The sequence below is a fragment of the Ranitomeya variabilis genome, chromosome 5 (genome assembly GCF_051348905.1).
Source record: "Ranitomeya variabilis isolate aRanVar5 chromosome 5, aRanVar5.hap1, whole genome shotgun sequence".
In the NCBI taxonomy this organism is placed as follows: domain Eukaryota; kingdom Metazoa; phylum Chordata; class Amphibia; order Anura; family Dendrobatidae; genus Ranitomeya; species Ranitomeya variabilis.
The window spans coordinates 276,129,330-276,145,066 of record NC_135236.1 but is presented as its reverse complement, the minus strand read 5'-3'; the positions used below and the strand labels follow the sequence as shown (position 1 = coordinate 276,145,066).

At 44.7% G+C, this 15,737-nt stretch overlaps 1 protein-coding gene across 2 annotated transcripts in view; it reads right to left on the bottom strand.

Moving 5' to 3' along the window:
- SND1 (staphylococcal nuclease and tudor domain containing 1) overlaps positions 1 to 15,737 on the bottom strand; it is a 1,031,482-nt gene that overhangs the window by 281,132 nt on the left and 734,613 nt on the right. For both annotated transcript variants that reach the window (XM_077264371.1, XM_077264369.1), the window contains exon 16: positions 14,336 to 14,445. In XM_077264371.1, coding sequence (XP_077120486.1) covers positions 14,336 to 14,445 — 110 coding nt within the window. The remainder of the gene's footprint in view (positions 1 to 14,335; positions 14,446 to 15,737) is intronic.

Below are 15,737 nucleotides of genomic sequence, written 5' to 3'. Positions count from 1 at the left end.
TAATTGAATCACTTGCTAGTCTGCCTATACTGCAGCCTTCCTCTCTTTCTCTCCTTCTAATCCTTGAATGGCTCTGTGTTCACCTGTTTGAAATGGATCTTCAGAGTGTGGCTGCAGGTTTGAATAATCTCGCCACAAAGGTACAAAATTTGCAAGATTTTGTTGTTCATGCACCTATGTCTGAGCCTAGAATTCCTTTGCCTGAATTCTTCTCGGGGAATAGATCTCACTTTCAAAATTTTAAAAATAATTGCAAATTGTTTTTGTCCCTGAAGTCTCGCTCTGCCGGAGACCCTGCACAGCAGGTCAGGATTGTAATTTCCTTGCTCCGGGGCGACCCTCAAGACTGGGCTTTTGCATTGGCACCAGGGGATCCTGCGTTGCTCAATGTGGATGCGTTTTTTCTGGCCTTGGGGTTGCTTTATGAGGAACCTCATTTAGAGCTTCAGGCGGAAAAGGCCTTGATGTCCTTGTCTCAGGGGCAAGATGAAGCTGAAATATACTGCCAAAAATTCCGCAAATGGTCTGTGCTTACTCAGTGGAATGAGTGCGCCCTCGCGGCGATTTTCAGAGAAGGTCTCTCTGATGCCATTAAGGATGTTATGGTGGGGTTCCCTGTTCCTGCGAGTCTGAATGAGTCCATGACGATGGCTATTCAAATCGATAGGCGTCTGCGGGAGCGCAAACCTGTGCACCATTTGGCGGTGTCTACTGAGAAAACGCCAGAAAATATGCAATGTGATAGAATTCTGTCCAGAAGCGAGCGGCAGAATTTTAGACGAAAAAATGGGTTGTGCTTCTATTGTGGTGATTCAACTCATGTTATATCAGCATGCTTTAAGCGTACTAAGAAACCTGACAAGTCTGTTTCAATTAGCACTTTACAGTCTAAGTTTATTCTATCTGTGACCCTGATTTGTTCTTTGTCATCTATTACCGCGGACGCCTATGTCGACTCTGGCGCTGCTTTGAGTCTTATGGATTGGTCCTTTGCCAAACGCTGTGGGTATGATTTGGAGCCATTGGAGGCTCCGATACCTCTGAAAGGGATTGACTCCACCCCATTGGCTAGTAATAAACCACAATACTGGACACAAGTGACTATGCATGTTAATCCGGATCACCAGGAGGTTATTCGCTTTCTGGTGCTGTATAATCTAGATGATGTTTTGGTGCTGGGATTGCCATGGCTGCAATCTCATAACCCAGTCCTCGACTGGAGAGCTATGTCTGTGTTAAGCTGGGGATGTAAAGGAACTCATGGGGACGTACCTTTGGTTTCCATTTCATCATCTATTCCCTCTGAGATTCCTGAATTCTTGTCTGACTTTCGTGACGTTTTTGAAGAACCCAAGGTTGGTTCACTACCTCCGCACCGGGAGTGCGATTGTGCCATAGACTTGATCCCGGGTAGTAAATACCCTAAGGGTCGTTTATTTAATCTGTCTGTGCCTGAACACGCTGCTATGCGAGAATATATAAAGGAGTCCTTGGAAAAGGGACATATTCGTCCGTCATCTCCCTTAGGAGCCGGTTTTTTCTTTGTGTCTAAGAAAGACGGCTCTTTGAGGCCGTGTATTGATTATCGACTTTTGAATAAAATCACGGTTAAATATCAATATCCGTTACCACTGCTTACTGATTTGTTTGCTCGTATAAAGGGGGCCAAGTGGTTCTCTAAGATTGATCTCCGTGGGGCGTATAATTTGGTGCGAATCAAGCAGGGGGATGAGTGGAAAACCGCATTTAATACGCCCGAGGGCCATTTTGAGTATTTGGTGATGCTTTTTGGTCTTTCAAATGCCCCTTCAGTCTTCCAGTCCTTTATGCATGACATTTTCCGCGATTATTTGGATAAATTTATGATTGTGTATCTGGATGATATTCTGATTTTTTCGGATGACTGGGACTCTCATGTCCAGCAGGTCAGGAGGGTTTTTCAGGTTTTGCGGTCTAATTCCTTGTGTGTGAAGGGTTCTAAGTGTGTTTTTGGGGTTCAAAAGATTTCCTTCTTGGGATACATTTTTTCCCCCTCTTCCATCGAGATGGATCCTGTCAAGGTTCAGGCTATTGGTGATTGGACGCAACCCTCTTCTCTTAAGAGTCTTCAGAAATTTTTGGGCTTTGCTAACTTTTATCGTCGATTTATTGCTGGTTTTTCTGATGTTGTGAAACCATTGACTGATTTGACTAAGAAGGGTGCTGATGTTGCTGATTGGTCCCCTGATGCTGTGGAGGCCTTTCGGGAGCTCAAGCGCCGCTTTTCTTCCGCCCCAGTGTTGCGTCAGCCTGATGTTGCTCTTCCTTTTCAGGTTGAGGTCGACGCTTCTGAAATCGGAGCTGGGGCGGTGTTGTCGCAGAGAAGTTCCGACTGCTCCGTGATGAGACCTTGTGCTTTTTTTTCCCGTAAATTTTCGCCCGCCGAGCGGAATTATGATATTGGGAATCGGGAGCTTTTGGCCATGAAGTGGGCTTTTGAGGAGTGGCGTCACTGGCTTGAGGGGGCCAGACATCAGGTGGTGGTATTGACTGACCACAAAAATTTAATTTACCTTGAGTCTGCCAGGCGCCTGAATCCTAGACAGGCGCGCTGGTCGTTGTTTTTCTCTCGGTTTAATTTTGTGGTGTCGTACCTACCGGGTTCTAAGAATGTTAAGGCGGATGCCCTTTCTAGGAGTTTTGAGCCTGACTCCCCTGGTAATTCTGAGCCCACAGGTATCCTTAAAGATGGAGTGATATTGTCTGCCGTTTCTCCAGACCTGCGGCGGGCCTTGCAGGAGTTTCAGGCGGATAGACCTGATCGTTGCCCACCTGGTAGACTGTTTGTTCCTGATGATTGGACCAGTAGAGTCATCTCTGAGGTTCATTCTTCTGCGTTGGCAGGTCATCCTGGAATCTTTGGTACCAGGGATTTGGTGGCAAGGTCCTTCTGGTGGCCTTCCCTGTCACGAGATGTGCGAGGCTTTGTGCAGTCTTGTGACGTTTGTGCTCGGGCCAAGCCTTGTTGTTCTCGGGCTAGTGGATTGTTGTTACCCTTGCCTATCCCGAAGAGGCCTTGGACGCACATCTCGATGGATTTTATTTCGGATCTGCCTATTTCTCAGAAGATGTCTGTCATCTGGGTGGTGTGTGACCGTTTCTCTAAGATGGTCCATCTGGTTCCCTTGCCTAAGTTGCCTTCTTCTTCCGAGTTGGTTCCTCTGTTTTTTCAAAATGTTGTTCGTTTGCATGGTATTCCTGAGAATATCGTTTCTGACAGAGGGACCCAATTCGTGTCTAGATTTTGGCGGGCATTCTGTGCTAGGATGGGCATAGATTTGTCTTTTTCGTCTGCTTTCCATCCTCAGACTAATGGCCAGACCGAGCGGACTAATCAGACCTTGGAGACATATTTGAGGTGTTTTGTGTCTGCGGATCAGGATGATTGGGTTGCTTTTTTGCCTTTGGCGGAGTTCGCCCTCAATAATCGGGCCAGCTCTGCTACCTTGGTGTCCCCGTTTTTCTGTAATTCGGGGTTTCATCCTCGATTTTCCTCCGGTCAAGTGGAATCTTCGGATTGTCCTGGAGTGGATGCTGTGGTGGAGAGGTTGCATCAGATTTGGGGGCAGGTGGTGGACAATTTGAAGTTGTCCCAGGAGAAGACTCAGCTTTTTGCCAACCGCCGTCGTCGTGTTGGTCCTCGGCTTTGTGTTGGGGACTTGGTGTGGTTGTCTTCTCGTTTTGTCCCTATGAGGGTTTCTTCTCCTAAGTTTAAGCCTCGGTTCATCGGCCCGTACAAGATATTGGAGATTCTTAACCCTGTGTCCTTCCGTTTGGACCTCCCTGCATCCTTTTCTATTCATAATGTTTTTCATCGGTCATTGTTGCGCAGGTATGAGGTACCGGTTGTGCCTTCCGTTGAGCCTCCTGCTCCGGTGTTGGTTGAGGGTGAGTTGGAGTACGTTGTGGAAAAGATCTTAGACTCTCGTGTTTCCAGACGGAAACTCCAGTATCTGGTCAAATGGAAGGGATACGGTCAGGAGGATAATTCTTGGGTCACTGCCTCTGATGTTCATGCCTCCGATCTTGTCCGTGCCTTTCATAGGGCTCATCCTGATCGCCCTGGTGGTTCTGGTGAGGGTTCGGTGCCCCCTCCTTGAGGGGGGGGTACTGTTGTGAAATTGGATTCTGGGCTCCCCCGGTGGCCACTTGTGGAATTGAACTTGTGTGCATCATCCCCTCTGTTCACCTGCTCCTATCAGGATGTGGGAGTCGCTATATAACCTTGCTCCTCTGTCAGTTTCTTGCCGGTCAACAATGTAATCAGAAGCCTTTCTGTGCATGTTCCTGCTACTAGACAACTCCCAGCTAAGTTGGACTTTTGTCCTTGTGTGTTTTTGCATTTTGTTCCTGTTCACAGCTGCTGTTTCGTTACTGTGTCTGGAAAGCTCTAGTGATCGGAAATTGCCACTCTGGTGTTATGAGTTAATGCTAGAGTCTTAAAGTAATTTCTGGATGGTGTTTTGATAGGGTTTTCTGCTGACCATGAAAGTGCCCTTTCTGTCTTCCTGCTATCTAGTAAGCGGACCTCGATTTTGCTAAACCTATTTTCATACTACGTTTGTCATTTCATCTCAAATCACCGCCAATATATGTGGGGGCCTCTGTCTGCCTTTTGGGAAAATTTCTCTAGAGGTGAGCCAGGACTGTCTTTTCCTCTGCTAGGATTAGGTAGTTCTCCGGCTGGCGCTGGGCATCTAGGGATAAAAAAACGTAGGCATGCTACCCGGCCACTTCTAGTTGTGCGGCAGGTTTAGTTCATGGTCAGTATAGTTTCCATCTTCCTAGAGCTAGTTCTCATATATGCTGGGCTATGTTCTCTCGCCATTGAGAATCATGACACACAACTATGGGGCAACAATGAACGGTGCAGAGCATTGTATATGGGGCACAGCTTTCTATGACACATCTATGGGGCAACAATGAACGGTGCAGAGCATTGTATATGGGGCACAGCTTTCTATGGCACATCTATGGGGCCATAATGAACGGTGCAGAGCATTGTATATGGCACAGCTTTCTATGGAGCATCTATGGGGCCATAATGAACTGTACAGAGCATTATATATGGCACAGCTTTATGTGGAGCATCTATGGGACCATAATGAACGGTGCAGAGCATTATATATGGCACAGCTTTATGTGGAGCATCTATGGGGCCATAATGAACGGTGCAGAGCATTATATGTGGCACAGCTTTATATGGAGCATCTATGGGGCCATAATGAACGGTGCAGAGCATTATATGTGGCACAGCTTTATATGGAGCATCTATGGGGCCATAATGAACGGTATGGAGCATGGTATGGATATTTTTTAAATTCACCGGTAGCTGCTGCATTTTCCACCCTAGGCTTATACTCGAGTCAATAAGTTTTCCCAGTTTCTTGTGACAAAATTAGGGGGGTCGGTGTCATGATCTCTGCAGGCAGAGATCATAGCAAGCCTATAGAGGGACAAGCTCTCGGAAGATGGAACTATACTGACCATGAACTAAGCCTGCCGCGCAACTAGAAATAGCCAGGTAGCATTTCCTATTTATCGCTAGATGCCCAGCTCTGGCCTAAGACCTAAATAGCTAGCAGAGGGAAATATAAGACCTGGCTCACCTCTAGAGAAATATTCCAAAGAAGACAGTAGCCCCCCACATATAATGACGGTGAGTTCAGATGAAACAACAAACGCAGCAGGAAAATAGTCTTAGCAAATTTGAGGTCCGCTTACTAGATAGCAGAAGACAGATAGTATACTTTCATGGTCAGCAGAAAAATACTAACAAAACACCATCCAGAGATTACCTTAAACTCTGGCATTAACTCATAACGCCAGAGTAGCAATCCCTGATCGACGAGAGCTTTCCAGACACAGTAACAAAACTTCAGCTGCGAACTGGAACAAATAGGCAAAACAAAACATGGACAAAAGTCCAACTTATCAGTAGTTGTCTAGAAGCAGGAACAAGCACTGAGAGGCATCAGATAACATTGTTGACCGGCAAGAAACCACCAGAGAAATGAGCTTAAATAGCGACACCCACTACTGATGGAATCAGGTGAAACAGGAAAGAGGATGACAAGTCCAATTCCACAAGCGGCCACCGGGGGAGCCCAGAATCCAAATTCACAACAGTACCCCCCCCTCAAGGAGGGGGCACCGAACCCTCACCAGATCCACCAGGGCGACCAGGATGAGCCCTATGGAAGGCACGAACAAGATCAGAAGCATGAACATCAGATGCATTGACCCAAGAATTATCCTCCTGGCCGTAACCCTTCCAGTTGACCAGATACTGGAGTTTCCGTCTGGAAACACGAGAGTCCAAAATTTTCTCCACAACGTACTCCAACTCACCCTCAACCAACACCGGAGCAGGAGGCTCAACAGAAGGTACAACAGGTACCTCATACCTGCGCAATAACGACCGATGAAAAACGTTATGAATGGAAAAGGACGCAGGGAGGTCCAAACGGAAAGAAACAGGATTAAGAATCTCCAATATTCTATAAGGGCCGATGAACCGAGGTTTAAACTTAGGAGAAGAGACCCTCATAGGGACAAAACGAGAAGACAACCACACTAAATCTCCAACACAAAGCCGAGAACCAACACGACGATGACGGTTGGCAAAACGCTGAGTCTTCTCCTGTGACAACTTCAAATTGTCCATAACCTGCCCCCAGATGTGATGCAATCTCTCCACCACCGCATCCACTCCAGGACAATCCGAGGATTCCACCTGACCGGAGGAAAATCGAGGGTGAAACCCCGAATTACAGAAAAACGGGGACACCAAGGTGGAAGAACTGGCCCGATTATTGAGGGCGAACTCTGCCAATGGCAAAAAAGCAACCCAATCATCCTGGTCAGCAGAGACAAAACACCTCAGATATGTCTCAAGGGTCTGATTAGTCCGCTCGGTCTGGCCATTAGTCTGAGGGTGAAAAGCAGATGAAAAAGACAAATCTATGCCCATCCTAGCACAGAATGCCCGCCAAAATCTAGACACAAATTGGGTACCTCTGTCAGAAACAATATTCTCAGGAATACCGTGCAATCGGACAACATTCTGAAAAAACAGAGGAACCAACTCAGAAGAAGAAGGCAACTTGGGCAGAGGAACCAAATGGACCATTTTAGAGAAACGGTCACAGACCACCCAGATGACAGACATCTTCTGGGAAACAGGCAGATCTGAAATAAAATCCATCGAGATGTGTGTCCAAGGCCTCTTAGGAATAGGCAAGGGCAACAGCAGTCCGCTAGCCCGAGAACTACAAGACTTGGCCCGAGCACAAACGTCACATGACTGCACAAAGACTCGCACATCTCGTGACAGAGAAGGCCACCAGAAGGATCTTGCCACCAAATCCCTGGTACCAAAAATTCCGGGATGACCTGCCAATGCAGAAGAATGTACCTCAGAGATGACTCTGCTGGTCCAATCATCCGGAACAAACAGTCTATCAGGCGGACAACGATCCGGTCTATCCGCCTGAAACTCTTGCAAGGACCGCCGCAGATCAGGAGAAACGGCCGACAAAATTACTCCCTCCCTAAGGATACCTGTGGGTTCAGAATTACCAGGAGAGTCCGGGTCAAAACTCCTAGAAAGGGCATCTGCCTTAACATTCTTAGAACCCGGTAGGTATGACACCACAAAATTAAAGCGAGAAAAAAATAAAGACCAGCGCGCCTGTCTAGGATTCAGGCGTCTGGCAGTCTCAAGATAAATCAAATTTTTGTGGTCAGTCAATACCACCACCTGATGCCTAGCCCCCTCGAGCCAATGGCGCCACTCCTCAAACGCCCACTTCATGGCCAAAAGCTCCCGATTCCCAACATCATAATTCCGCTCTGCGGGCGAAAATTTGCGAGAAAAGAAGGCACAAGGCCTAATGACGGAGCAGTCGGAACCTTTCTGCGACAACACTGCCCCAGCTCCGATCTCCGAAGCGTCAACCTCAACCTGAAAAGGCAGATTCACATCAGGCTGACGCAACACAGGGGCAGAGGCAAAACGGCGCTTAAGCTCCTGAAAGGCCTCTACAGCATGAGGGGACCAATTAGCAACATCAGCGCCTTGTCTGGTCAAATCAGTCAGTGGTTTAACGACATCCGAAAAACCAGCAATAAATCGGCGGTAAAAGTTGGCAAAGCCCAAAAATCTCTGAAGACCCTTAAGAGAGGAGGGCTGAGTCCAGTCACAAATAGCTTGCACCTTGACGGGATCCATCTCAATGGAAGAGGGAGAAAAAATATACCCCAAAAAGGAAATTTTCTGGACCCCAAAAACGCACTTAGACCCCTTCACACATAAAGAATTAGACCGCAGAACCTGAAAAACTCTCCTGACCTGCTGGACATGAGAGTCCCAGTCATCAGAAAAAATCAGAATATCATCCAGATATATTATCATAAATTTATCCAGAAAATCGCGGAAAATATCATGCATAAAAGACTGGAAAACTGAAGGGGCATTAGAAAGACCAAAAGGCATGACCAAATACTCAAAGTGGCCCTCGGGCGTATTAAATGCGGTCTTCCACTCATCCCCCTGCCTGATCCGCACCAAATTATACGCCCCACGAAGATCAATTTTAGAGAACCACTTAGCACCCTCTATACGAGCAAACAAATCAGTAAGCAATGGCAATGGGTATTGATACTTAACAGTGATCTTATTCAGAAGCCGATAATCAATACATGGTCTCAAAGAGCCGTCTTTTTTTGAGACAAAGAAAAACCCAGCTCCCAAGGGAGAAGAAGATGGACGAATATGTCCCTTTTCCAAAGACTCCTTTATATATTCCCGCATAGCAGCATGTTCCGGCACAGACAAATTAAACAAACGACCCTTTGGATATTTACAACCCGGTATCAAATCTATGGCACAATCGCACTCACGGTGCGGAGGTAACGACCCAAGCTTGGGTTCGTCAAAGACGTCTTGATAATCAGAGAGGAACTCAGGGACTTCAGAGGGAATGGACGACGAAATAGAAACCAAAGGTACGTCCCCATGAATACCCTTACATCCCCAGCTCAACACAGATATAGCTCTCCAGTCCAAGACTGGGTTGTGAGACTGCAACCATGGCAATCCCAGTACCAAATCGTCATGTAAATTATACAGCACCAGGAAACGAATAATCTCCTGGTGATCCGGATTGATACGCATGGTTACTTGTGTCCAGTATTGTGGTTTATTATTAGCCAATGGGGTGGAGTCAATCCCCTTCAGAGGAATAAGAGTCTCCAAAGGCTCTAAATCAAAACCACAACGATTGGCAAAGGACCAATCCATAAGACTCAGAGCGGCGCCAGAGTCAACATAGGCGTCCGTGGCAATGGATGACAAAGAGCAAATCAGGGTTACAGACAAAATAAACTTAGACTGAATGGTGCCAATGGAAACAGACTTATCAAGCTTCTTTGTACGCCTAGAGCATGCCGATATAACATGAGTAGAATCCCCACAATAGAAACACAATCCATTCTTCCGTCTAAAATTCTGTCGCTCGCTCCTGGACAGAATTCTATCACACTGCATACTTTCTGGCGTCTTTTCCATAGACACCGCCAGATGGTGCATCGGTTTGCGCTCCCGCAGACGCCTATCAATCTGAATAGCCATTGTCATGGACTCATTCAGACCTGCAGGCAAAGGGAACCCCACCATAACATCCTTAACGGCATCAGAGAGACCTTCTCTGAAAGTTGCCGCCAAGGCGCACTCATTCCACTGAGTAAGCACAGACCATTTACGGAATTTTTGGCAGAAAACTTCAGCTTCGTCTTGCCCCTGAGATAGTGCCATCAAAGTTTTTTCTGCCTGAAGTTCCAAATGAGGTTCCTCATAAAGCAAGCCCAAGGCCAGAAAAAACGCATCCACATCGCGTAACGCAGGATCCCCTGCTGGCAATGAGAAGGCCCAATCTTGAGGGTCACCCCTGAGCAAGGAAATCACAATCCTAACCTGCTGAGCAGGGTCTCCAGCTGAACGAGACTTCAGGGACAAATAAAGCTTACAATTATTTCGGAAATTCTGGAAGCTAGCTCTATTCCCTGTGAAGAACTCCGGCAAAGGAATTCTCGGCTCAGATACCGGAGCATGTACCACAAAATCTTGTAAATTTTGTACTTTCGTGATGAGATTATTCAAACCCGCAGTTACACTCTGGAGATCCATTATTGTCAGGTGCACACAGAGCATACAGAGATTAGGAGGAGAGAGAGAAAAAAGACTGCAGCAAGGCAGACTGGAGGAAAAAAAAAAAAATTCCAGCAGACTTCTTATAACTCTCCTTTCTCAACCTGGGTCTTTAACACTTTATTGGCCGGTCAAACTGTCATGATCTCTGCAGGCAGAGATCATAGCAAGCCTATAGAGGGACAAGCTCTCGGAAGATGGAACTATAACCCCCCACATATAATGACGGTGAGTTCAGATGAAACAACAAACGCAGCAGGAAAATAGTCTTAGCAAATTTGAGGTCCGCTTACTAGATAGCAGAAGACAGATAGTATACTTTCATGGTCAGCAGAAAAATACTAACAAAACACCATCCAGAGATTACCTTAAACTCTGGCATTAACTCATAACGCCAGAGTAGCAATCCCTGATCGACGAGAGCTTTCCAGACACAGTAACAAAACTTCAGCTGCGAACTGGAACAAATAGGCAAAACAAAACATGGACAAAAGTCCAACTTATCAGTAGTTGTCTAGAAGCAGGAACAAGCACTGAGAGGCATCAGATAACATTGTTGACCGGCAAGAAACCACCAGAGAAATGAGCTTAAATAGCGACACCCACTACTGATGGAATCAGGTGAAACAGGAAAGAGGATGACAAGTCCAATTCCACAAGCGGCCACCGGGGGAGCCCAGAATCCAAATTCACAACAGGTCGGCTTATACTCGGGTCGGCTTATACTCGAGCATATACGGTACATTGGCAAAAAGCTGGGAATCAGTGGTGGGGCAGGGTTACAAGGAGCTCATGAATATAGGGGACTACATGACAGCAGGTTTACAAGTTCTCTAGCAACAACATCCTGCTGATAAAACAGTGATTTTTAAAAGTTCAGTATAATAAAACATGAATATGTAAAATATGGCTTGTCAGGAACAAGGGAAACTGGTGAATCAAGCTTACAACCCATCATATTAAACAGCAAAGTCTAATTTGCAGACGCTTATTTTGAGGTTTTTGCACCTCATCAGTGCAAAGCAAGATAACCATTTGCCTGGATGAAAAGGGTTGATAATTTTAGGATTTCTAATCCAATAGTTGGCATTAGAGTTCCTGTACACTTCCTCTCTGAAAAGGTTATTTTAAGATTTAAATTCTCAATGGAGCACTGTATGGCTTGTAAGTCTCCATATGGCAACTTGTCACTCTCCACAAGGAGAAACTTTGCCCTAGACATTTTTAATGAGATTTTAGTGCAGATTTGATGCATTTTTTTACATGCATTTTCAGGTTACCAATATAATTCTCTCCTTCCACTTAGGTCTCTAGTGTCGTTGTTCTCAATAAAACTTTGGCCTGTAATACCCTATCCCCTCTTTCCCATTCTCTCTGTTATTACTGAAGCAATGTTTTGATGGGAGACTTGTAGCTACAGTATCTCACAAAAATGTAAAAATGTCCAAATTGGGCACAATTAGCCATTTTCCCTCCCTGGTGTCATATGACTCATTAGTGTTACAAGGTCTCAGGGGTAAATGGTACCTTGTGGCAAAGAACCCTCTAAAGATCTGTAAAAAATAATTATTGCTCTACATAAAGTTGGCCTAGGCTATAAGAAGACTGCCAACACCCTGAAATTGAGCTGCAGTACAGTGGCAAAGATGATACAGCGGTTTAACAAGACAGGTTCCACTCATAATAGTCCTTACCATGGTCGACCAAAGAAGATGAGTGCATGTACTTAGCATCATATCCAGAGGTTGTGTTTTCAAAATAGATGTATGAGTGCTGCTAGCATTGCTGTAAAGGTCAAAGGGGTGGGGTTTCAGCCTGTCAATGGTCAGACCATACGCCACACACTGCATCACATTGATCTGCATGGCTGTCGTCCCAGGAGGAAGCCTCTTCTAAAGATAATGCACGAGAAAGCCCACAATTTGCTGAAGACAAGCAGACTAAGAACACAGATTACTGGAACCATGTCCTCTAGTCTGATAAGACCAAGATAAACTTATTTTATTCAGGTTGGTGTTAAGTGTGTGTGGCGGCAACCAGGTGAAGAGTACAAAGAAAAGTGTGTCTTGCCTACAGTTAAGCATGGTGGTAAGACTGCCATGGCTTGGGGCTGCATGAATGCCAACATGTACTGCGACATTGTCATGACTCTGGACAGGATGGTGCCACCTCCATCCTGGTTAGGTCAGGGTTAATTTTAGTCCGCCTCTCTTTGGTTCTGGGGTGGCTATTTAATGTTGGCAGTTCCTGGATTGTGTGATACTTTTGTATACTCGGCTTGTGGTTGCTGACCCAGGTTTACTCGTCCGTAAACTTTGTGCCTCTGTGCTTGTGTGCCTTGCTGTTTATGACTCGGTTCTGTTCTCTGACTTCTGCCATTGCATTCTGCTTTGTACCGTTTTGTCTCTCCTGGTAATCAGACCTCATGGCTTGTCACTGTTTACTCTTTGTCTTATCCTTAGGTACTTCGCTCCCTCTGGCTTTGACCCTCAGCTATCCTTGACTACATTTTCTGTCTGTGCCCTGCACTCTGTGTGTTCTGTGTCTTCCCTGCAGTTACGTGCTGTGGCTCCACCCTCCCTGGTCACGTGACTGCTCAGTGCCAGGTCCTGCTTACTACATTACTTTAAGGTGCTTGAACTCGGCGTGCTTTGTTTCTGCACTCCCTACGTTTATTCACGTGCCCACCGGTCAGCACCCCCCAAGGCAGCGCCAGTGACACCTAGGGTGTCATGACAGACATACTGGAGCAGAGCTTGAACCCCTCTCTTCGGAAACCGGGCCGCAGGCCAGTATTCAAACATGATAATGACCCCAAACACACCTCCGAGACAACGATCGCCTTGCTAACAAAACTGATGATAAAGGTGCTAAAATGGCCAAGCATGTCTCCAGATCTAAACTCTTTTGATCATTTGTGGGGCATTTTCAGACGGAAGGTGGAGGAGCACAAGGTCTTTAACATCCATGATGTCATCATGGAGAAGTAGAAGAGGATTCCAGTGGCAACCTGTGAAGATCTAGTGAACTCCATGCCAAAGAAAGTTCAGGCAGTGCTTGAAAATAATGGTGGCCACACAAAATATTTACACTTTGGGCACAATTTGGGCATTTTCACTTAGGGGTGTACTCACTTTTGTTGCCAGCGGTTGAGACATTAATGGATGTGTGGTGAGTTATTTAGAAGGCACACCAAATTTACAATGAAGCTTGCATAACAAAGTGTCATATCTTCAGTTTTGCCCCATGAAAATATATCTTCAGTTTTGCCCCATGAAAAGATATGTAGTGTAGTGTAACCAGTGCTGTGCATTGTACTCTCATGCTATGTATGGAAAATATTATTTATTGTATGCAGCTACTTAAAGGAAACCTGTAAGCAGGATTTTTCTAATTAAAGTACAGAAATGGCCATATTGGCACGGTTACACCGAAAAAAATTATACCTTTAGTGAAGAAATGCGTCTTGTGGATTTTGTATAATGAGTGAATAATGAGTAATAATTGAAGTTTTCTTGTAATCGTAGCTTTGAGCATCAGGGTGGAACTGTGGGCTGGGTCTTCAGTTGTGCTCTGGCCCCTCCGCTGCCTCTGGTGTCTTTATAGTCTTCAGGTTTTAAATTTCATGCCGGGCCATCCTAGCCACGGATGGTGCATGCGCACATAAACATTAGCCATGTTTGTTGAGTGAAATTTACCAACAAAAGATAAACTATCAGTTTAACCAGCCATTGAGTAGGGGAAAAAAAAGTTGTCCATGTTTTAAAGTTTTTTCCCATAGCTGCCAGCCACAATAATATTTTGGAAAGATTGTTCCAAAAACATTCTTGTAATATTTTCAGAAGATCGTTCCATCTTTTGCTCACTGTCAATGTGCACAAATGGTCAGTTTGTATGACAGTAACAACTAATATGGACCACAAGGAGTATGTTCATGTGAACAAAATGATTGTTCACCAAACAATGTATGGTCATCTTAAATATTTGTGTGTGGTACACACACACATATTTTATATATAAATATATATATATTCTCAAAACAATACAAAATACAGCAACCAAGAAAAAAAATACTGGAAATCATACCTCTCTCTGCAATACTAGCTCCTTTGTGTACATCATGGCTTCCTCACTGAAAGGCTCCCCTTCTTGAACCACACCAGGAATATTTCTGGCACCTCTAGGACATTCAATGCCTAAGGAGTTTAATAAAACACATTTGTTAATACGTTATTAGAATAATCTCAGTACCAGAAGCAAAACATCTCATTGTACAAGGACAGAGTTCCTGTGCATTTATCATAAAAGAATTAAAATAATTCATAAAAAGTGTTTTCACATACAGTAGTGTGCAAATATTTTAGGCAGGTGTGGAAAAAATGCTACAAAGGAAGAATTATTAAAAAAAAAAAAAAAGAAGTGTTAATAGTTCTATTTTAGTCAAAATACAATGTAATGGACCAAAGTGAAATCTAAATCAAATAAATATTTGGTGTGACCACCCTCTGCCTTTAATTCTTTTAGGCACTCTTGAACATAGTTCTTCAAGGAACTCAGGAGGGAGGTTGTTCCAACCACCTTGGAGAAATAACATAGGTCGCCTGTGAATTTAGGCTTGTGCAAATCTCTTTCATGTAATTCCACACAGACTAGGTGATGTTGAGATGAGAACTTGGTGGGGGCCATAGCATCCCTTCCAGTCTAGTCCTTGTTCTTCTTTATGCTGATGATAGTTCTTAATGCCACTGACGATATGTTTGAGGTTGTTGTTATGATGAAGAACAAAAATCCTTCCCTTATGGTACTGCATGATGGATAGGTATCTGCCTGTATTTCTTAACATTGAGGACCCTATTAATCCTAACGAAATCCCCAACTCTATTTACAGAATTTCAAAGAGAAGTAAGCATGACGTGTCTCATCTGCTGCATTAAGTTTCCTTGGCCGAGCACTGCATCTAAAGTCCTCAGTGTTGCCTACTTCTTACTGCCGTCAATGATGAGAAATACAGGCAGACACCACTTCCTCGTGCAATACCATAAAGAGGGAATCTGATTGGCTCCCTGTCAATTTCCTCCAAACATTTTATGCAAGTGTTCGTAGAAGAATTGATGCTTTGATGCTGTTTTGTAGTCAAAAGTTGATCACACCAAATTTAGATTTGATTTATAATTCCCTTTTATTCATTCTATTTGCGTTTTGTTAACTGCTAAAAATCAAAGTTCTAATTTTTAAATATTCTTACTGTGTTAACGTTTTAGGCAGGTGTGAAAAAGTGCAGCAAAGTACTGTATAGCCATAGTTCCATAAAGTGGTTTTAAATTCTCCACTCAGGGTGCAAAAGAGAATTCCAATATATTTGCAACTTGGCAGCTTCAGAAATCTTTGTAACCTTGATGTCTTTATGTGATTAAGCATTCATCAAGAAGTGAGACCGCAGCATTGTTTTCCTCTTATGACTATTACATATCTTAGCAATGTACCACAT